The 21961-nt window shown below is 35.4% G+C and overlaps 1 protein-coding gene across 2 annotated transcripts in view; it reads right to left on the bottom strand.

The window, feature by feature from the left end:
* LOC149791866 (methionine--tRNA ligase, cytoplasmic-like) overlaps positions 1 to 21489 on the bottom strand; it is a 114582-nt gene extending 93093 nt beyond the window's left edge. For both annotated transcript variants that reach the window (XM_089970367.1, XM_089970366.1), the window contains exons 1-5: positions 21298 to 21489; positions 15198 to 15309; positions 6691 to 6781; positions 6055 to 6136; positions 653 to 781 (exon numbers count right to left, since the gene is read on the bottom strand). In XM_089970367.1, coding sequence (XP_089826493.1) covers positions 653 to 781; positions 6055 to 6136; positions 6691 to 6781; positions 15198 to 15300 — 405 coding nt within the window. In that variant the 5' untranslated portion in view covers positions 15301 to 15309; positions 21298 to 21489. The remainder of the gene's footprint in view (positions 1 to 652; positions 782 to 6054; positions 6137 to 6690; positions 6782 to 15197; positions 15310 to 21297) is intronic.
* Between the last annotated feature and the right edge of the window lie 472 nt (positions 21490 to 21961).

Here is a 21961-nt window from a genome sequence, read left to right as displayed (position 1 = left end):
GTGTGTGTATGCGATTTGTAGTTTTAACGTAGCTTTAACAATTTTTCAGTCATATCGCTAGGATGTCTTCAGTGTGGCAGTTTATAGTGATGTCTAACACTGGGGCATCATACTGCAGACATGTAGTATAATATCCCACCCAGTCACATTATCCTATCACTATCTTCTTAATGCTGAGCGCCAAGCGAGGCAGCTGTTAGTACAATTTTTATAAGTCTTTGGTATGACTCGGCCGGAGATCGAACCCACGACCACCCTCATGCGAGTCGGATGCTCGAAACACTAGGCCACCAGAGTGATCTGAGTTATTTTGTGAGCACTAATAATGTTGTTGTTGTGTAATGATGAATATCCGCTTGTATATTTAGTTTGGAACACGGTATACATTCAGTTACTTTGTTCCCTTTAGCGTAATTTTGTTTATATAATTAAGACTTTTGTAGAAAAAGAAAATGAGCTTATAATAAAAAGGTTACTGCATTTGTACTGGAAAATATGAACTCGTTTTGTCGGATTGATGTACTGCACTCCCATCCGAAAAACTCATTAATATTTTCCCATACAAATACAGTAACCTATAAACACTGCTTACAACAAACGCTTTGGTACATCCAATTGTAAAACTGAGAAAGAAAACATGATGAAATCTCACCCCACAAAATACTTTTCTGCCGTTAAGCTCTGTATCCAGATGTTCCAGGTAACCATAGATACATGTCATCTGGTTCTCATCTCTCTTTCCTTGTCCAATCAAAGATACCAAGTATGGAAACACTGTCGGCTGTCAAATTATAAAGGCAAGGTTTAAACTATATCTTCCTGAAGTAATCAGCAATTTGTGGTATGTCTCTAAAATATGGACACTTCAATCTGAAGAAAAGTATTAAATGGGGAATAAAGATATAATTAGGCATAAGGAATGTCAATTGCTTTCTGTACTGTCTTATGATGTGTACATGTTTTAATAGTTTTCAGCTGCACATAAAATATTATTGGCAAAATTGTAAATTAGAATTTTCAGCACATTCTTATTTTTGCTGCAACTGAGACTTATACAAGGATGATTCATACTGAGATTTTTCACCTTAGATATCTGACTGTACATTAGATGTTTCATATTAACTATCAGGGTCCAATGAAACACTGCTTAAATATATAAATATAAATCATCCATAGTTCTTACCAAGACAATACAGCCAAGTGTATAACATATATGACTACTATATACTTCAATAAAGAAAATTCAGTATTGGAATTAATATGGTACAAAATCAATTTTGAGTTTCATAATCTAGCAGTATGTACTCTGACATCAAACTAATTGCAAAATAGCTTGTTTTGCCCTCGCTGTCAGGTGGGCTATGCCTGCTACTGTAAATAGTGCTAGACAGTACTATATGTGTATGTTGACTCAGAGTAGATTTATACATCTTGATGTGCAGGTAGATGGTAAGAGGTGTTTGTACATTGCAGGGTATAGGCTCAGGTGCAGTAACAACTGATGGCCATCTTAAAATTGTCGTTCCACTGCAGAGGTTTCGATGAAAGAGTGAGGGTGACTCTGCAGAACATTCCCGCTCTTAAATCCAGCTCGCGTGCAAGTCATGACATCACTTCCCTCCCACCACCAGTTGTGTGCAAGTCCTGTGGTATTGGGCAAGCAGCAATTGTAGGTGCAAACTTGCAAACTGGCAGTCAAGCTTAGGGTCATTTTTCAATCAATCAAAGCAGAAGTGGAACATGGCAACCCTTGCGGACTGAGCAGCCCTTTCTACGATCACATTGTTCACATCTGTAGCATGATGAAGGGGCTAGTAAAGGCGCCCTAAACATTACCTGCTGCACCTTAGCTCTTGTCAGCATACCGTGGCTGATGGGGATTGCAAGTTAGCAGACAAAATCCTAACAGGAAAACAAAGGTGAGGCAAATCACCACCGTTGGAATATGCAGTACAGCAGCAGATAGACTAAAGAGAAGAACATACCATACCCTAGCGAAGGTCTCCTAGCTGAGGAAGAACAGCTAGCCAGTAAGCTCACAAACCTCCCAAAGGCTTAAATGACAGACTAATGTATCCAAGATCCCCACTTTCAGGAAAGATTGTCCCCCAATTTTTTGAAAAAAGTCATGTAACTATTATCATCGCCAGTGCATCCAACATTACCAACACGGGTGAGATGAAGAACACATTTAATAAAGACATGGAGTCTCTTATTATAGAAGTGTCAAAAAAGCAGACAAGCTCATCAATCTTGGTGATGTCAATGATAAAGTTCACAAGGATCATCATGCAGAATCATCTCATTGACTATGTCATCGTCAGGAGAACAGATAATCAGCGTGTCTGAGTAAAGAAGACCATAAGAAGTGAGAACATTGGACTGACCACAGTCTCATAGTCTCCAAGCTCAATATCTAGATTCGGCCTAGCCGATGACCGCAAGACAAAGTGGAACCCAAAAAGCCCAATGTATCTAAATTGAAAGAGTAGAAAACTTGAAAAAATTGATGCAATCTTCCAGAAATGTTGATGAAAATTGGGCATCCTTCCAGGTTTCTGTTTTCTAAACTGAACTGCATCCGCAACACTTGGTCCAACCACAATAGGTTTTCCAGACTGGACTGATCAGAACTGTGATGTCATACAAAGACTACTGAATGTGAAACAGCTACTAAATATCTGTTGAGTAGTCAGCACATCAACATATAAGAAGGCAGCCTTCTGCAACATCAAGAGTAATATGCAGTGCAAATTGAGAAAGTTGCAAGACTCATGACTCAGCAATAACGCAGATGAGATTCAGTCCTATCCAGACAGGAAAGAAATGAAGAACCACTATGATACTTTGAAGACAATCTACATCATCAGAAACATCTCCAATACTGAGTGCGGACACCACACTGTTCACTGACAAATAAAATATACTACAAGATGGGCAGAACACATCAATAACACCCTCAGTCTACAATCCTATATCAGTGTGAAGGCAACTGATCAAATGCCCCATGCAGAAATCATCACTTGCTGATCCTCCCGAGCTGACTGATATCGAGAAAAAAACTGACCAGCTGTCAAAAGGCAAACCACCTGAAGAAGATGTTAAACCAGCAAAGTATACAAAGCCATAGGCTTGTACATGTCACAGAAACTGACAGAACTCTTCCAGTCAATCTGGACTCAAGGAACGAAACGTATGAAGTAAAAGGATACACCGATTGTCAACTTGTATAAGGTAATAGACAACCCGGCATCAATCACTGTGGCACCTAATTGCTGTCAATTGTCTGTAGCTGTCAAAATCCACGACACAATTCTGCTGAATTGCCTTACGCATCAAAATGAATACGGATTCCTGCCTGAGTCAGCGTGACTTCAAGACCAAAGTCATGTTTGGCAACTCAACTACTTCAGGACAAGTGCCAGGAACAGAATTTCAACCAGTGCATGACATTCATTAACCTGACAAAATCCTTTCACACAGTCAGTAGTGGGGCTACTGAAAAATCATGGCTACATTTGATTGCCAAGAAAAAATGATCATAATGATTTGGCATTTTCATGATGGCATGAAAGCTTGTATCATGGATGAAGGTGAGTCATCTGAACCATTCCCAATCATCAATGGAATCAAGCAAGGCTGTGTGTTATGCCAACCGTCTTCAGCAAGATATTCACCGCCATACTTACTGACGCCTTCCTTGACTATGATACCGGGATTGACATCATATATCGGACAAATGTTAAGGTCTACAAACTGAGGAGACTACAGTCAAAGACTATGTTACGGGAAGTGATTTTTCATGATCACCTATCTGCCGACAATTGTGCCCTGAATGCCAGATTTGAGTCTGACATTCAATAGAGTATGGATCCATTTCTCTTTAGCTTTTGAAAATTTAATTCTCGCAATCAATATGAAAAAGATAAAAGTGATGCACCAGTCTGCATCAGAAAAGCATATCGTAGAGCCTATCACAGTAAATGGCCAAGCCCTCGGTGCAGTGGACAAATTCACATATCTAGGTAATGAACTTTCACGTGGAAAGATCTTTCAAAGAATCGGTCCACCTGGCACGAAGTCTCGTTCATAATAAAGCTAGACTTTGAATTAAGGTGAATTGCAGAGGCAATATGCACAGTATCTCCTATCCAGTGTGCCACAAACAGCTTAGAGCAAAACCTGGCCTGATCAGCCACTCATATATGCATAGAAGCCTAAGCAGTTAGTGATATCATAATCATCTTGAAACTTGAAGGAAGAATGACAGAACATTTTGCTCTAAAATGTGGATAGTGATTTGCTGAACAACAAAAATCTAAACCAGTATGATGATGGTAAACCCCATAATTGCTCAGGTAAAAGTTTCCACTATATAAAGAAAATGATTGTATGTGACCTTTTAAGTATGGAGCCGATTTCAGTCACCAAACGTATATAGCCGATTTTATCTTGTTTACTCATTACAACACTATGTTCAGAAAAAGAACAGATTTTTAAAATTATGTTTCTCCGAAAATTCTTACCTGATTACATCATATTAGGGAAACTTTGCCACTTCTGACTGAATCCAGCCTTCCCAGAACAATTATAAATGTTTATCTCTCTATATATATTATATAGACAATGGTAAATATCTCTTGCTGGTTATCTTTGCTTTCTACCCCTAGGTGGTCACCATTATGCCCAACTAGTTTTCATTTGAGCAAAACCTTAATGGACACTGTGTAGAAGAGAGGGTGAGATTATTTGAAATTTGATCAGGTTAGTATTATCGGGGAAACATAATTTACCAAATGATTTACTTTTTCCATCTAATATGTCACCTGATCACATCTTATTAGGAGAATAGGTAAGATAAGGAGGAAATGCTGAGTATCCTACTTCTACCTGTATCATCCAGTATATGCATCATTGTTCTACTAAAGGTGCATAGGAGACCCCCAAGGGATTTCGCACTTGATTCTTATCTCACCATCAAATGTTTCCCAGTTGAATCAAGTGAAAGTGGCAAATTCATGACTGGATCAAAGGTTGTGCTTTCATCAATTGAGACAATTCGTTCAAGACCAAGCTCATCTAAGTAGCTCTTATTATATGCTCCTGTGTTATTTCAAAAATACACTATTGAATAAATCCTTTTCAGCAAGCGACCAGTGTTTGTGGGATTATATATTACATTCCTGCCTTCAGCCGTAGCAAAGGCCAGCAGGGTAATGCAGCTTTGCTTCTCATGGCAGATCAATCATGGAGAGGGAACAGATAGTTATTGTTACTTGACTAGTGACAGCAACATGGTTTTAGGATGAAAACAGGCTGTGTCATTAGAACAGAATGGAAATGCATATAGTTCGTATCCATGAATATTTCCAGCATGGAAATGCATATAGTTCGTATCCATGAATATTTCCAGCAAAATGTGGAAAGCATTGAGAATGAATTTTATTTTTATGAGTTTGATACAAGGAGCCTTCTCTTGAAGGATTCACATACCACTGAGCCTGCAAGTCCAGTAGTAAACTGGCATTGTAGCAGTTCCACCCTACAACGAGTATATTGTGGAGGTATAAGAAATGGCCTCACCTAATTAGATAGGGGTGAAACGATACACCTGCAATATGATACATATCGATACACATATGAACTTGATGGTGTTTCCATCTTATGAAGGTAGGTGGTGCCCTTTCATGTATGTTGACATTCTTGGTTGTATTTCCAGTGTGTAGACTACAAATAGACGTATAGTTATAATATATTTATATGCAATTCTCATTGATGAGAAGATATCAACATGGAGTGATGCAGACGATCCTTGACCGATGTCCCTTGGCTAGTGAAGACGGACCACTACAAACATGCACCAAGTCTTATATGAAACATATGTACAGCTATATAGATAAACTGTCATTATGACACCATGGGAAAAAGGTCCTCAAACCCTGATCTTGAAGGAAAATCATTTATATTTTTCCTATCAAAAAATGTATTAGTTGGTGATTTAATTCCAAACGTTGAGGTAACATTTTTAAAGCAAATGTATCCAGTGTTCCTCACCAACAGTACAGAACTTTCCCATTCCAACCATTGGTCTAATGCAGAGGTGTCAGTCTCCTTCCAGCTCATATTTGTCAAATATCTACACGGATTCAAAAAAAAAAGATTAATTTCTAGAACATTTTCTGAAATTCAAGTTTTATTTATAACAAACAATACTATTTACATAACATAATACATGTTCTGATCAGATTCTTTAATTGTGAAGTTCCTTCTAATTGTTGAACATTGTACAATTTTGTTATAACCCATGTTTTCCCGTTTATGATGATGTCGACAATTTTGCCATGTAATGTGTATCATTCTTTATACATTTTTTTAAACTCAATAGTCCTTTAAACTTTAACTGTAAAATTCATAATGATATTAAAAATATACGACGAATTATGTTATCCAATACTGTATGGCACAGTTGAATATATTTTGTAAAATCTTCCTAAAAAGAGCATTTCTAATAAGACCACTCACGGGACTGGAGATAAATGATCTTATAACCAGGGTGTCTTTAAAACGATACGTTGAATGTGCAAAATAATCTTTTTTCAAATTTGTATTTGGAATTGATTTAGCAGTGTGGTCTTGAAACAAGGGTGGGTATTTCTTACGAAGGATTTTATTTTATTCACTGTCACTTACCTAGCTGCTTCATTGGGTGAGAATATAAATTTCCCAGGGTGCACTTCCAATGCTGGCACCTTGCAACTGCTCAAAGGGGTTACTACTTTCTCTGAAAATGAAAGTTATACTAACTGAATGATATAAAAAATAATAACCATTCAGTACTATCTGGATTATATTATTGCCTGAGTAATCCAAAGTACAGTTTAAGAAAATCAGCTTACATTTAGAAACAAAAACAAGGTCTTTTGCAGGGGGCAATGAAATTCAAAGAGAAAAATAAGCAAAATATGTGACACATGCATAACCAAAACTTTGACATTTAGCATAGAAAAAAACTATCCTAAATAATACAAACTAAAGGAAAGAAACAAAACTGCAAGAAATAGCTATATGTCTAAGAAGGGATGATATAAATTCGATTCCTGACTACACTATTTTAATTTGTGCACATGGATGCAAATTATATTCTTTTCTCAAGTACTGTGGTGAGTGGATCATCTTGTAATAGAACCATGGCATTGCACTGCTTGGCATGCACATTAGTATTTTCGAATTTACTTACACAACGTCACTTCGTTTTCTTGTTCTATTAAAGTTATATTATATCTTAACGGAAAGAAAGAATGTTTGTGCCCATTAAATCACTAAACAAAACAAAGATGAAAATGTTTTAAACCTTTTACTCATATAATGATGGAAGTTTTGGGAATGAATAATTACATTTGAAGCATCTATACCAGCTAATATTTATTTTCACGTACATTCACATACAAATGTCACACTCCACACTCGTTCAGCGTTGTTCTTTCTTTCTATGTCCCTTCTATTTATCATATTTTACACATATCTATTATACTCAAAATTACTTTTCTTCTTTTCTTCCTTCACAATCTTGCATCTTCCTCATAAAACAATTTCATTTTTTTTTCCTTTTACTCATGTCTATATTGAACATCTCTTTAATAGATTTCACAGTTCCTTCTCTATCCATATACATAAACCTCAAGATGTTGGTCACCGAAAGATCCAGTCTTTTTTTATCTAGCATTTGTTTTTATCCAACAAATTTTCCAGGAACCAATCATTTCATAAAAACATTCAAACGTTTTTTATGTTAAACATTTCGGTCAAATTATGTTTATCAGGGCTTGTATGTCAATGATTTTGCTTTAGTAAGTGAGAATGGAAATAGCTATATCACCCTTAAAAAGAATACAGCTTATACTTAGCTTATAAGTAATGTGCCAGCAGATATGTGTCTATTGTAATTTGTCTGGATTAATCAGAATAACAACAGCATAGACCCTGATCGATCTACCTGCACATTATATGACATCAGATCAGAGTCTATTTTGCTTGAAGTTCAACTTGACTTAAAAAGTAAGTATAGACAGTATGTTAGCCTGGGAATAAAATATGTCAAACTGTAAAACTCTGGAATTGTAAACATTTTGGAATAGGGCATATTTAAACTGTATTGTACCTAAAAATTTCCAATCATTTAGGGCCTCTTAAAAATCCCTGCATGCGAAAGAACATGCGTATTACAGACATGCTATTACATACAAAACATCAATTTCATCCTCCAGGTGGATTATCTCAAAGTGAAAAAGAGTTGTTTTCTAGTACAACAATTATCTCCATTCCTTTTCTTTGACGTATGAGAGGCTAATTGCTGTTCATCAGGTGTAATATTATTTTCTGATAAAACATAGATAGATTAGTCACCTTCCTTGTCTCATGAAACACTATCTGTAATGGCCTGTACACAATGTTAACATTGCTAGGTATAAAAGTGTTATTATAGGTGATATAACATTATCAGATCATACATGTAACACCTGTTGCAGGAATCTTCACATGCAAAATAATAACACATGGTCATGTCCCATCCTACTTTATTCAACTCAAACACCATCAATAAATGTGCTCCTTGAGTTAAATCCTTAGGAAGGGGTGGGGTAAAAATAGACCAAGGGTCTAATTTTAGCCGAACATTTACTGGGATTTAAAAATCCAGTTGCCTGACTCACTGGACAAGCTCAAACTCTGATCAGGCAAGCTAGATTTTCCAGGGTACTTTCCTGATGGCAAGTAATAAAACTGATAGAGAGAATGAGGAAATGGCAGTGTTCTGTTCATAATTCTTATGTTCTGTGAGTTGTATACCCCGTAACCTCTACACAGTACACATATCAGCATCTTTATTTTTTATTTATATTTACTGCATTCTTCTTTTATGTAATTTGACACAATTCCTTTCATTTATCTTACGACATGTCCATGTTGTTGTCAATGTCTGTCTCGCATTTTCTTGTGCATACATGACAATGTGAATATTTACTATATTAAAGCAAGTTTTGTCGAATAAGGAATATATATTTGTTTTAACTTATCCTAAATTGTAATTATGGTGATTGTACATATCCAGGATTTGCTTAAACTTATGCTATATGGTCATTCTAGTAATTGTAAATATTCAGGATTCGCCAACTTCCATGTAATAACCTTGCATGGTGTAGTTTGAGTTTGCCGACTCCAAACGATCGGCTAGTCAAAGATTGTTTTGATGCATGTTGCTGATTTTAAGGTGAGTAAGTGTTAATTGTTAATAATATGATTTATGAGATGTTTTTGACAGGTGTTTTTGGAGAAAAAAGGGCACATGTGCCTAACAATTAACCTCCAACAAGATTTTTCTCAAAGTGCAATCAATTTACCAATAATGTAGCATCCACAAGGAGTGTTTATGATCTGCTGGTAATGTGATAATTAAAAGAGAACAACATATTGATGGATATTGCCAATTTCAAGGTGATTAGATGACAACTGTTAAGTAAAAGATACAATAATTGTTAGGGAATAATTCAATTGTGTGTACAAAATAAATCATTACCAACAATCCAGTTTTCATTAATTTATATATAGTTCATGAGATGACTCTACTATCATAATGTACCTTGGGAAAATATAATTTCCTCAAAATATGCAACATTTTATCTTTACTGTGTTCTTGTTTGGAAATGATTGATTCAAGCTCAAATTTCCAAAGGGCAAGTTATTTTATCTTTTATAAAATTTTAAAATCTCCGATTTTAATTCACTTTTCATTTGCACTATATATATATATATATATATATATATATATATATATATATATATATATATATAAATTCTTTCACGATCAGTTAGGATATGTGATTCTTCTCTGAGGTATTTGGTTACTGCTTAAAGGGGAAGACACAGGGTAAACTTGTTTGCTCCACAAGTCTCACAATTCATTGACAGCAGACATATATTCCCATGTCTTTTACCGCCTATTACTTGGATTGACAATTATTTCTGATCTTAACCTGATATTTATTGCTGATCACTATTAGCATTAGGAAAACATGTGCTGTCTGAAGCAGACATCTAATGAAAATTGATGTCAATGTATGCTCAGGAAATGTACCTGAAATGACTCAAAGTACTTTGATGTTCTTGATACAGAGAAACAAATTTGTACAGTACATGCACTGCAATTCTGTGAGTGTCCTCTAATGAAAAATAAAATATAAAAAAACTAAACAAATACTGTAAACAACTATTTTTGATTTTAGAAATATAATTTATTGCCGATGTTCAGCAACCCCATGATGTACACACTGTTTAAAAACAAAGATTACCAGTAGGGAATAATAACCTTTTATTTATATTTTGAATCCTGTACAAAAGTACAAGCTTTAAGAAAAAATAATAATATTAGTTTGATTTCATGATCTGATTTATAATATATTGTTTGATTTTTTGGGCAGCGGGAATAGTTTATCAATATTGAAGTTCATGTTCTGTATAAAAACGTAAGCTAAATATAGTCCTATATTTCTCTTCCTCATACAAGAGAACATGACAAGATACACATACCAATCAACCTAAATTTGTAAACTTCTGGATTTAAATGAAACAAACAAAATTTCTTGTAATTTATTTTTGAGTAAAATATAATTGAAGAAAAGTTATGAAGATGATACTTCACAGGCTTCCATATACTGGTTATAATGGATGGTGAACTTGTAGTTCCTGTAACTATTAACCCCAATGACCCCTGATACATTCCAACCCTGTTCAAACTGAAGAATTTATCAGTGACGTCTAGGAAGTATTATGGATACAATGTTGAAAAAGTGCAATGTACACTTGAATTCATTTAAATTACTTTTCACATATTTATAGTTGGGGGAACTTCAGATACTGAACTGTTGTTGAGTGTTCTGTGGAAGAAATGCATTCAATATGAAGTTTCGGAAAGCTGAGAATGTTTAGATACTTGAGATTTACATCACCAACGTTAAATCATACAAAAATACAACCTGTTTGGCATTTACCATAAGGTTCCTGTCCAGGGCTTTGGACATTTCTAAAGGAGGGAAGGCAGTGTATCACTCTACCATTCTCAAACTCCAGAGACAGTGTACGTACATGTATTGAATTCATATGTATTTCTGACTGCTAATAGGAAAACCATGTTCTGCCTGAAGCATACACTTGTTTGCTTGTTAGGTGTGCTCTTACAAATGTACTTAAAATATCGCAAAGTACACAATCTTTGACTGTTCTTGAAATGAAAGGTAGAAACAAATAGTCACAGAGTAGGTTGGAATACGTTCGTAAGGTCTACCTATTAATTTATTGATACAAAAATGTCACCTATTGTCTTTAATATTCAACTGCTTAAGTTTCGAAAATGAAAATTTCCATGCAGAACAAGCAATCTCCTGAAAGAGAAATGTCAAACAAAAGGAATATTTAGCTGTGTAATCTCAAAGACAAATCAATCCCAGTGATACTGATGTCAAAATAAAAAAAAATAAATGCTTTTAGACCCTCCTTATTGCATACAAATCTCATATTTTATGAGATGGTTCAACAATGGGGAAAATATCGAGGAGAACTTTCCTTTAAATTCTGAACAATATGCAATGCTGTTAAACTTCAGTCAAACCATTATAATGTTGGACTCTCGTTTGTTTCTTTGTTATAATTAGGAAACTCAAGCATGCACATGAAATTTGCACATACAATATGTCAACAACTGATCTTCCTCCTCAACTGAAGAAAACTAAATTTCCAGCAACACTGCAGACTTTAAACTGAAATTACAAGTCATTTATCACAAAGCAAAATTCTTTTCATGCTTTTCTCTCTCATATAAAACAAAGTGTCCACATTCCACAAGCTCACACCAAAGAGATGGATCAAAATTCTGAAATTTATCCCACCACCTGTGAATAATAATATGGCATTAATCACTTCTAAAGCAAGGTGTACGAATCATTGACATTTGTTCAAAGTAAAACCATGTTTTTCTCATTATCTAGCACTCCCTCATTATAAGTCTTTATCGGAAGTTTATCTTATAATGAATGACATAATTACAGTCAAAACTGTCAATTAAAACCACCCTTGGCAAACAATAAAATGACCATTGCACACTGGTGAACTATGTATGCACACTGATCTCCCAACATGGTTTTCGGAATAAATACTGTATATACTCACTTATGAATCCAACTGCAAACTGCACATACCCAGATCTACCATTGCATGATGCTCTGGCAGGTCTGGGTCTGTGTAGTTTGTTCAGAGTAATCAGTAGAATTAACAACACAAACCCTGATCTGCAGATGCATTACGCTTTGGCAGATTAGTATCTCTGCTGTTTGCAGTTTGACTCGACTCGTTAGTATATATGGTAAATGTTAAAAATGAGTGATCAATGTTGACTGTTCAAGCCGGTGAGGAACCATTATTTGGCAAGGAAACACATGACCGCTGATCACAGAAAACAGGTGACTATTAGACACATGACTTCTGTATAGGAAATTAGCTGGGGGAATATTAAATGGGCATTGATAACAGGTGACCGCTTTATGAAGGTGATTGTTCAAACGGGTTTAATTGTATGTATAACTCTGGTACTGAATAATAAAATGGGATCCATGAATATATCCATGAATAATGAAGTGTCTTATAGTGAGGGAATTTGGTATGAATCAATACATATACTGCATACAGAAATGTATTCCGGTGAGATTGGCAACTATACACAAAATTTCACACGCTGTATAGTGTGCGCTTTTGATGCAGGTTTTGGGAGAGGATTGAGTGTAAATATAAATTATTAATACAAAACTATTGACTGCTTATTTTCAAACTTAAAACTTAAAATAAAACTGAACTGGAATGGAAGTAAACAAAGATAAGTCCTAAAGTAGTAATGACCTGCAAAAACGAAAACAGCAACTTGAATTTAAGTTGAATGAAATCTGTCTGCAAAAAGTAATGGTGACAATATGTATTGTTATTTATAGTTAGTTTTATTGTAGTGTGTAATTAACCTTTGTCCATAAGTGAATGCAGGGGTGTAAGCCTTCCTGACTAATGTCTTCTTTGAAAACAACATTTTACATAGCTAATATTTGTATATGACTGTAGATTCTGTATTAAAGTTATTAATTGTAGGTACACCTGTATACTTTGACCTGAATGGAGGACATTAGTTTTCCCCTTAGGATATCCTGGTCTAACTGTCATTTTCAATGTTCCTTAATAAATTTTAAGTTAAATAACTTACCCTTTTTATAAATTAGAATGTTCTGGAAATGAACTTTTGCCCCTCATCCTGGTCCACTTATTGTGTCGTAGGTTTTTAAATTAAGGTTGATTATATTAGAATTATTCATACATAATTTAACATATGAAATGGAATCAATATTTTAGTTGTGTTTAGTTATAATTTGAGAGGATGTATTTAAATTATTCATTGGAATTACAAAGTACTTGTTAATACTTTTTGACTAAATCACAATTTTTAGATTATTGTAAAGTTTTTTAGAGACATTTTGGATTATATCATTGTCATACACCAAGACTGTAAGCACATCAGCACTATTCCACACTATTGGTACATCATCACATTCAAGATTAAACTTCATTCTGAGCACCACTGGAATTCATTCAGAATACTGTATGCTTTGGACCTGTAACAGAACTTTAAGGACTACGTGGAATTTAATTCACAATACTGTAATTTTATTTTATTTTTTTCTCTTTCTAGGAAAATGTACTGGTTTTCATCCTTTTCCATTACTTAGTTTAAGACCATATAGTTGAAACAATATATACCATATATACTTGCTTATAAGTCTGGTCCAAGTGCAAATAACACAGACCTAGATCCACCATCAGCTAATGTGCTGGCAGACAATGGTCAATACTGTTAGTTCTACCGATTACCCTTGACAAATTATATAGACCCACATCGACTAGTGCTTGATGCAATAATAGGTCTGAGTATTTGTGGTTTGCAATGAACCCGACTTATAATCAGGTGTGTATGTATTTGCACTTAACGTTACAATAATGACAATACGGTCGAAATTCAAAGCAAAGTAATACAAATGTAAATGTGTGAGTGTGTGTGATTTGGATTATGAATGTACCTTTCACAATTTTTTCCGACATACCACTACGATGCCTGCAGTGTGGCAGTTTATAGTGATGTCTAGCACTGGAGCATCATGCCACAGACATGTAGCATCATGTCTCAGCCATTCACATTGTAATGACAACGGCTGACCAGTCCTAACACAAACCTCTTAGTGCTGAGCGCCAAGCAAGGCAGCTGCTAGTACCATCTTTAATAGCCAACCTGGGTTCCAACCCGTGGCCTCCCACATCCGAGGCGGGCGCTCTAACCACTTAGGTCAATTGAGCAGTGAGAATGTAAATGTAAAGAATTGAACAAAAAGGGGTAAGTAGAAAAGCCTTTACTGATGAAACCATTTGCAATGTAATGAACACATTCAACTTATATGTAGAAAAATCAATGAATGTATTTGGTTATGACACAAGATAAGATTAAAAGTTAAGAAAAGACAAGAAAATGTATTAAACAGCGTCAGTTCATACCTAGCAACGAAACATAAACTATATGCAACAATACCTATACTACTGTACTGCTATTCTAGGCAACACTTCTTACAAGTATTTGCAAATTATTCTGCTTTCAAACTCATCTTAGATACTATTGAAGAGATCCAAAAGCAATAATTGTATATATATATATATATATATATATATATATATATATATATATATATATATATATATATAACGCCAAAATCATCCCCAAAGCAATTAATTAATGTATATGGATGTAATGTCTAGCATTTAATGGTTCGGAATGGCGGAACAAAAAACGATCTCTGCTTGCAAAAGAAAACGCACAATTTTTGCACCTGCTGATTTTTCTGCCTCAAAGTATTAGAATATAGCATGCATTTGTGTTCTGGAATAGATTCTTTAAATTCAACCCCTTTTCTAGAAATCAATAAAATATTATACAGATGCCTTCCAATAGTGTGTACATTAAGCAATGGCGGACATTAATTATAAATTGAAATATTTGAAATCTCAGTGTTATCAGACCCTTTTGGCCATAAATGGTGTCTTATTATAGCAGGGAAATATCATCCTACCATCAGATTTTGTGTGGACTATTTCCAGTTCCACACCACTGATCTCTGAAGCCACTATAATTTTCAGAGTCTGGAAATTCCCATCATCTGTATACAGCTTCATCTTGCAAGCCTAAAAATAGAAGAGCAGACTCATATTATTTGTTCCAGAAGCAAAGGACGAATGCTTTCAGCATACTGAACGATATGTCAATAAAGTATAAGTTAATGTTACGTTTACACATCCATAACATCAGTGATCAATGTGGTTTGAATCAATGACGTGAAGATGCTTGTGCATTAATTCCCATGAACAGGTTGTTGAATAATATTATATAAATCTTTTTGACTATCATTTTATAGTCAAGTTTTATAAAGTATAAACAAATATATCTTTTTTAAAGGTAGTTGATTAGGAATTTTTACAACTTACAATTACAATAGTGTAATCTAGTTAATCAAATCATTTCAAATCAATAACAATGTAACGTTTCTAATTTGCTCATGTCAAATATTATGACCAAAAATACACTGCATATATCTCTCTCTATATCCAAATATACACTTTCACGTATGAATACACTGCATATGGATAAGATACATGTATAAACTTACAAAATGTATATATATATATATATATATATATATATATATAAACAAAGATATTTTTCTACTTGACCATATAGTATTACTTAAAACCAAGGTTAAATACAAATAAGCATATGGAGAAACATACATGATTCAAATAAGAGAACAAAAGCAGACAACCGTATTGTATTTACATACATATTGGATTTATCCCACTTCTCCCTGGTCATCTCATACTTCTCCCTATTCTCTCCAAAAGGATTAGTCACTTATCCCTAAATTTTAAGTCTTCGTATATGTATGTTATGGTTTAACAACATTTGTCTGCATATGATAGACTATATATGGCGGACAATACAACTAATGGAGGAAGAACTGGGGAAAACCCTCAGTGAAAACAGCTAACACATTGGCAAGCTTCCTCATATAACTACATTGCCTAAACCCGAGACTCGAACCCACACAGATAGCAGTGATATAGCAGTGATTGGTACAGGTGAGTGTTTAAGTCCACAAATGTACATGTAATATTATAGGGCAGCTTAGCAAAAATGAAAACCTTTTTATATTTTTTATAATTTATAAGCATATGTATGTATGCATGCAGGCATGCATGCATGCTTGTATGTATGTATGTATGTTTACAGCATATCAGCACTATTATGATTATACAGTACCACATACAAGTTAACAATGATGACACATTGAACCTTTTAAACAAGTTACTAGATAATCCTAAATTAAGTCATACAAGATAAAAGAGAAGGTAATCATGCTGAAGTTCAGTTAAAGGTATATAAACATTAATGATATATATCACTATTTAAAATAAGGTCACACAAGTATAAAATCCTTACAATGTGATATGATCAGCTATAGTTTGCTTGGTTTGTTGTCCCCGTATAAAGGGTGTCACATTCAAACTTGTGAATGAATCTCTCTTTTCCGATGGGTGTACCTCAATTTCAAAATAAAATTAAACCAGTACACTTAAACAATCAGTGTGTTTATTTACTTTATTTTACTTTAGGAACATTGCTTAAACACATCGTATAGTCACTATGTCAAAAGTAATGTCTTGTGCATAGTGAATTTATGAAGGGTAAAGACAGAGTTTTCACCTCTACCAAATGAGATCACCGCAGTATACTTGGATACGTATTAATGTTCTAAATGTCAGGTTTTACTGTACATTCCTGAATGTTTCAATGGATCCTTCACCTTCAAATTTGATTTCGGAATAAATATTGTATATACTCGCTTATAAGACCAATCCAACTGCAAACTGCCAAGATCTGGCTTCTACAGTTTGTATGGAGTAATCAGTAGTCAAACAATGTAGACCCTGATCATGTATTTATTTAGTCATCATCCTTATACTATATCACTTTTAGGGCACTCAATATCAAATAGGTTTTCTATGAGGTTAGAGCATCTGCCCCGGATAAGGGAGTACTGCTGCCTTGGCAGGTGCTCAGCATTAATCGGGTTAAGTTGAAGTATACGTCTTTAACAAAACGAATACAAATATATTAATACTGAAGAAAGTGTTTAGATAGCTTCGTTTCATTCAAGATTCTCACCATCCTTTAAACCGGTTTTGGTATTCTCAGCTTCCAACGCATTCCAGCCAACTGAAATATAGGCCAACTGAACATGAAAACTGTTCCATTTGCTTGTGTAGGAATTTAATTGATTAGGAAAAAGATATTAGCATAGGTAAAATCTGAATAAAACATTATAACTTTCATTTATAGAAAAGCGCCGAAACGGTTTGCCAAGTGTAGGATTTTCTTGAAAATCTGACTTATCATTCCGATGTTAATCGACATCAGAACACGCTACACAGGCCGTCATTTGGGCAGTCAGAACTCGATGCTCAAAACATAAATATCAGGGTCGAGGTCTAACTTTGTAGGACTATTTTGCATCATGATACTCCAGTACTAGACATAATAAACTGCCACACTGCAGACATTGCAGTAATATGACTGAAAATGTGTTAAAGCTACATTAAAAGTGAAAATCCCACAAACATACATTAGCGATAATCTATCTATCTATCTATCAATACGTTAACGAAGTCGCACTCGACTATTAAGCAACGGGTTGTGCATGGTCAAAGATAAAGTAAAGACGGAAGTGATATGATAGAAGAGTAATGATAGGAAAGGCAGAAGTAAGTAAAAGAGTCAGTTTACGTTTTCGTCCCTTCAACATTGCACTGACACTGCTAGTGTTACAATAATTATTTGTGGTGAATCTAGCAGCTCTCCTCTGAACCATCTCTATCTTATGTATTAGGTCTTTATTATGTAGGTTCCACACAATTGAGCAGTACTTAAGACCTGGTCGAACCAGAGAGAAATATGCTTTTTACTTCGTCATTATTGATTTGGAGGTTGCGACCCAGGAAACCCTTTATTCGCTATCTTGTCTGTGTTCATTTTCCAAGAGTGGTCTATCAATAATTCCACCCACATATATTTTGTTGCCTGCTCGTTGGTTAACTTGTGCCACTTAAGTTTATATTCGGACACGATTAGTGATTTCTTCCTGCAAACTCTTAGGATGCTGCATTTTCTGGGTGGAACGACATACCTCAAGTTTTCTTTTCCCAGAGGGACAGTCGGGTTAGGTCTTCTTGAAGAGTTTCACAGTCCTTGGAGGCATTTATTTCCCGGCAGACTATACTGTCATCTGCACAATGTATTGTATTGGATTTGACACTCTCAGGTAGATCATTGATGAACACCATGAAGAGGATGGGACCACAACACTCTCTTGAGATTCCCCACTAACAACCGGTGCGTGGGTCTGATGTCGCTCAATCTACTATAACTCTCTGTGATCTGTCTGTCAGGAAATTTCTCATTCATTTCTGGGTATTACCCCTGATGCAATAGTGGTCCAACATACAGAGGAGTCTTTCATGGGGGACACACTCGAAAGCCTTACCTAAATCAAGAATAGCAAGGTCATACTCCTTCACTCTAAGGATTTGGCGAGTTCATCCACTAGGGTTATGAGCTATGTTTCACAGCATCTTCTGACACGTATACCATGCTGGCGGTCTGTTAGAATGTTGAAGTGATCTAGATGTTGCATCATGTTGGTGACTATGATGTGTTCAAGTATTTAACAGCAGATACGTGCAAGGGAGACAGGTATATAATTGCTGGCATTGAATCTTTCGCCATTTTTGAAGATAGCTGTAACGTTTGCTGTTTTCCACACATCAGGAACATAATCTGTTGAGAGACACTTCTAATAAATATACCTCAAGAATGCTGCAACTTGGATGTCAGGCATTGATGGTTAACGATCTCCATGTAGGCTTGGTAGATCACTCATATCCTCTTGTGTGAAGACTGACTGGTATTGACGATTCAGTATGTTAGCCTTGTCGGATGCCTCTGAATGTAGTTTCCCGTGCTCTTTGAGTGGTGCCACACCACAGTTGTCTCTACGTAAGGTTTTAATGTAGTTCAAAAGTCTCTTCTGTTTGTTTGGGTGTAATTATTGATTTGGATTTCCAATTTCTATCCAGTTTTCAATATATCTTCAGTAGTCCTGCCGTTCTAAGTGTTGTAATCTTGTTTTTGCATCTTTGTATACTTTCCAATCTGTTTGGTTTTCCTGTTGTTTTCTGTCTTGCAAACAATTCGTTCCGTTTTCTGTGATGGGCTTTAATGGATTTGTCTATCCAAGGCTTTATTGTTTTGTTTCCAGATCGGGTCTTAGAAGCTATAAATGTACCCATTAACCGTTTGATGTTCTCCTCAAACATGTCCTCTGAACAATTTGCAGAAAGGTTATCTGATTCATGTAAGAATGATTCATGTGATGACTTTAATTATTTAAGTACTTGACCCTAGTATGCATTTTTGTATTGGACGACCTTATGAGCTGCTTTCTTCACTTTCATTTATTGTAGGCTGGACTCTATACAAACTGATTCATGGTCAACTATTCATGGTATGACCTCACACTTGCTGGTTAGTGTTTTGTTGTTTGTGAAGAATAGTTCAAGAAGGTTTGAAATAAATTCAGTCACACGTTTTGCTGCATCTACAACCTGATCCAGGAATTAGTCCTTTATGATATTTAGTAGCGGTTGGCATTGGGCATTGTTTGTGGACACTCATTCTACCAGTCAATATCTGCCAGGCTGAAGTCTCCTCCTAGCCATATCTGCGCACCTCATGGGATTCGTATAAGGCATGAGCGAAGCTGGTCTAGGCAGTTTTGTTTGGTCAAGGACGGAGGTTTTTAGAAGTCACCCACGTATAGGTCTGACGCCCCCTTCACCTCGGTTTTGGCCCAAACTAACTCAAAGGTATTATCTGCCTTAAGTTCTTCTGGCTCGCAGCTGGAATACTGATCTGATACTATGACAAATACCCCCACCCCCCACCACCATGTGATCTCTCTGGACAATCTTTGCGGTAGGACCTGAAATTTGCTGGGAATACTTCACATGAATTTATGTTGTTATCTAGCCATGATTCCGTACCAATAACAATGGTGGCATTAGTAGAGGAGATCATATTGCAAGTAGTCCCTTCTTTCCAGGCATGTTTATAGATTGACAGTTAATGACAAGGATTCTCATGGGCAAGTCAGTTCTAATTCCAGTGGGACCATGTGTTGTAGAGGTGCTTCTCTGCTTGTGCGGAGATGAAGTATCAGTTGGGTTGTTAAAGCTTATCTCACTGTCTGCTTGGGTACTGTCGCTAAGGCACTGGTAACTGTTACTGGTATCGAATACAAAAGTGTCCAATAGTCCAGTGGATAAGTTTGGTATACCACACTGAATACATTCCCATCTTACATTGTGAAGGGTTTTGAACACGGCATATGGCATACCCATACACTACTGATACCATACTACGCATGAGTCACAACTCACACAAGGTTTTGTCCATTTACAGGCTTTGTTTCAGACACCGCAAGGAAACTGTATGGTTCTTGGGCCCATAATGTGTTCTGGTGCTGATGATTCAGCTAACAAAAGGCTATATAGATAGAGGAAAACGAGTTATTTTTAGAGTGGTAATGAGGTGGGTGGAGAGCAATAATCTTAGACTATTCCTTATCAGTACTTGTTGTGCTTTATTTCTGTCATCTGCCAGGTAAATATTTTGCGTATGATGAGGACAATGGTGATAAGAGATAAGCTAATTTGGTATAACATGTTTAAAATTATCATATCTACCAAGTCAAAAACAGAAGGGAAAGCGGATGTTTGCCGTTTATGGTTGCATTGTGGGATTTGCTGGTGAGTAACAAGCGTTGATTAACAGAATACCTTCAATTTTATATAGAAAATAGTTTTAGCAAGGATACTATCATATTGTGTTTTAGGATATGTTCCCCAACACCAGAAATGTGATTTTGTATAGGACCTGACCTAATTGTGTGGATTAGTTGAAATGAATCTTGAGATAGGATAGGAAATGACCAACGCCCGCTATTTTATGATTTTTAAAGAATGGATTACAAATTACTGAAGAAGCAAACTATTACTTACTTGTATGACCAAGACAGCAACCAACACTCAATATTTACAGCTAGTCAGGTCTACTTTACCAGAGCCCACAGTTTAAGTATCCTAACAGACAAGCAGTGTCTGAACTGCAGTTTACAAACTCCGCACCACACAAGGCAGATCAATAAATGTGAACTTTTATCAACAGTTAATACTTGATGTTACTGTTTGGATCCAACTTGGAATAACGCAACATTTCTGAATCCCGATTGTTGCGCTCTTTCTCGAGAAATTGCCTGACCGTGTGAACCGATATAAATAAGCTGAGCGGCTGACTTAGCATCAGTTTCATTAGAGTGTTAACAATGAAAGACATTGATAGAAATATTTTTGTATCTTTCTGTAAGGAAAACTACGCAAACAATAAGACGACAAATAAATCCGTGACAAAGATTCTGTCAATAATGTATTTAATCTGCTGGATGGGAAACTTCAAGATGTTGTAGGAATCTGTAACAATTCGTCGGCAAAATTGGCGAAATTAAAGCATAAAGTAAGTATATTTTTCTTATTTTCATTAGTTTCAAGTAAAATTTAAGATAGCTTGTGACATTATCTTGTGAACAATGTCATCAAAGTACATATAGTATAAAGTGTATTAATGACTATTAATATGAATTTTCTAAATTTCCTAATTAAAAAATCA

This window comes from Sinohyriopsis cumingii, chromosome 9 (genome assembly GCF_028554795.1).
Source record: "Sinohyriopsis cumingii isolate HCF-2022 chromosome 9, ASM2855479v2, whole genome shotgun sequence".
NCBI classification, from domain to species: Eukaryota; Metazoa; Mollusca; class Bivalvia; order Unionida; family Unionidae; genus Sinohyriopsis; species Sinohyriopsis cumingii.
This window is presented reverse-complemented; position numbering and strand designations above follow the sequence as displayed.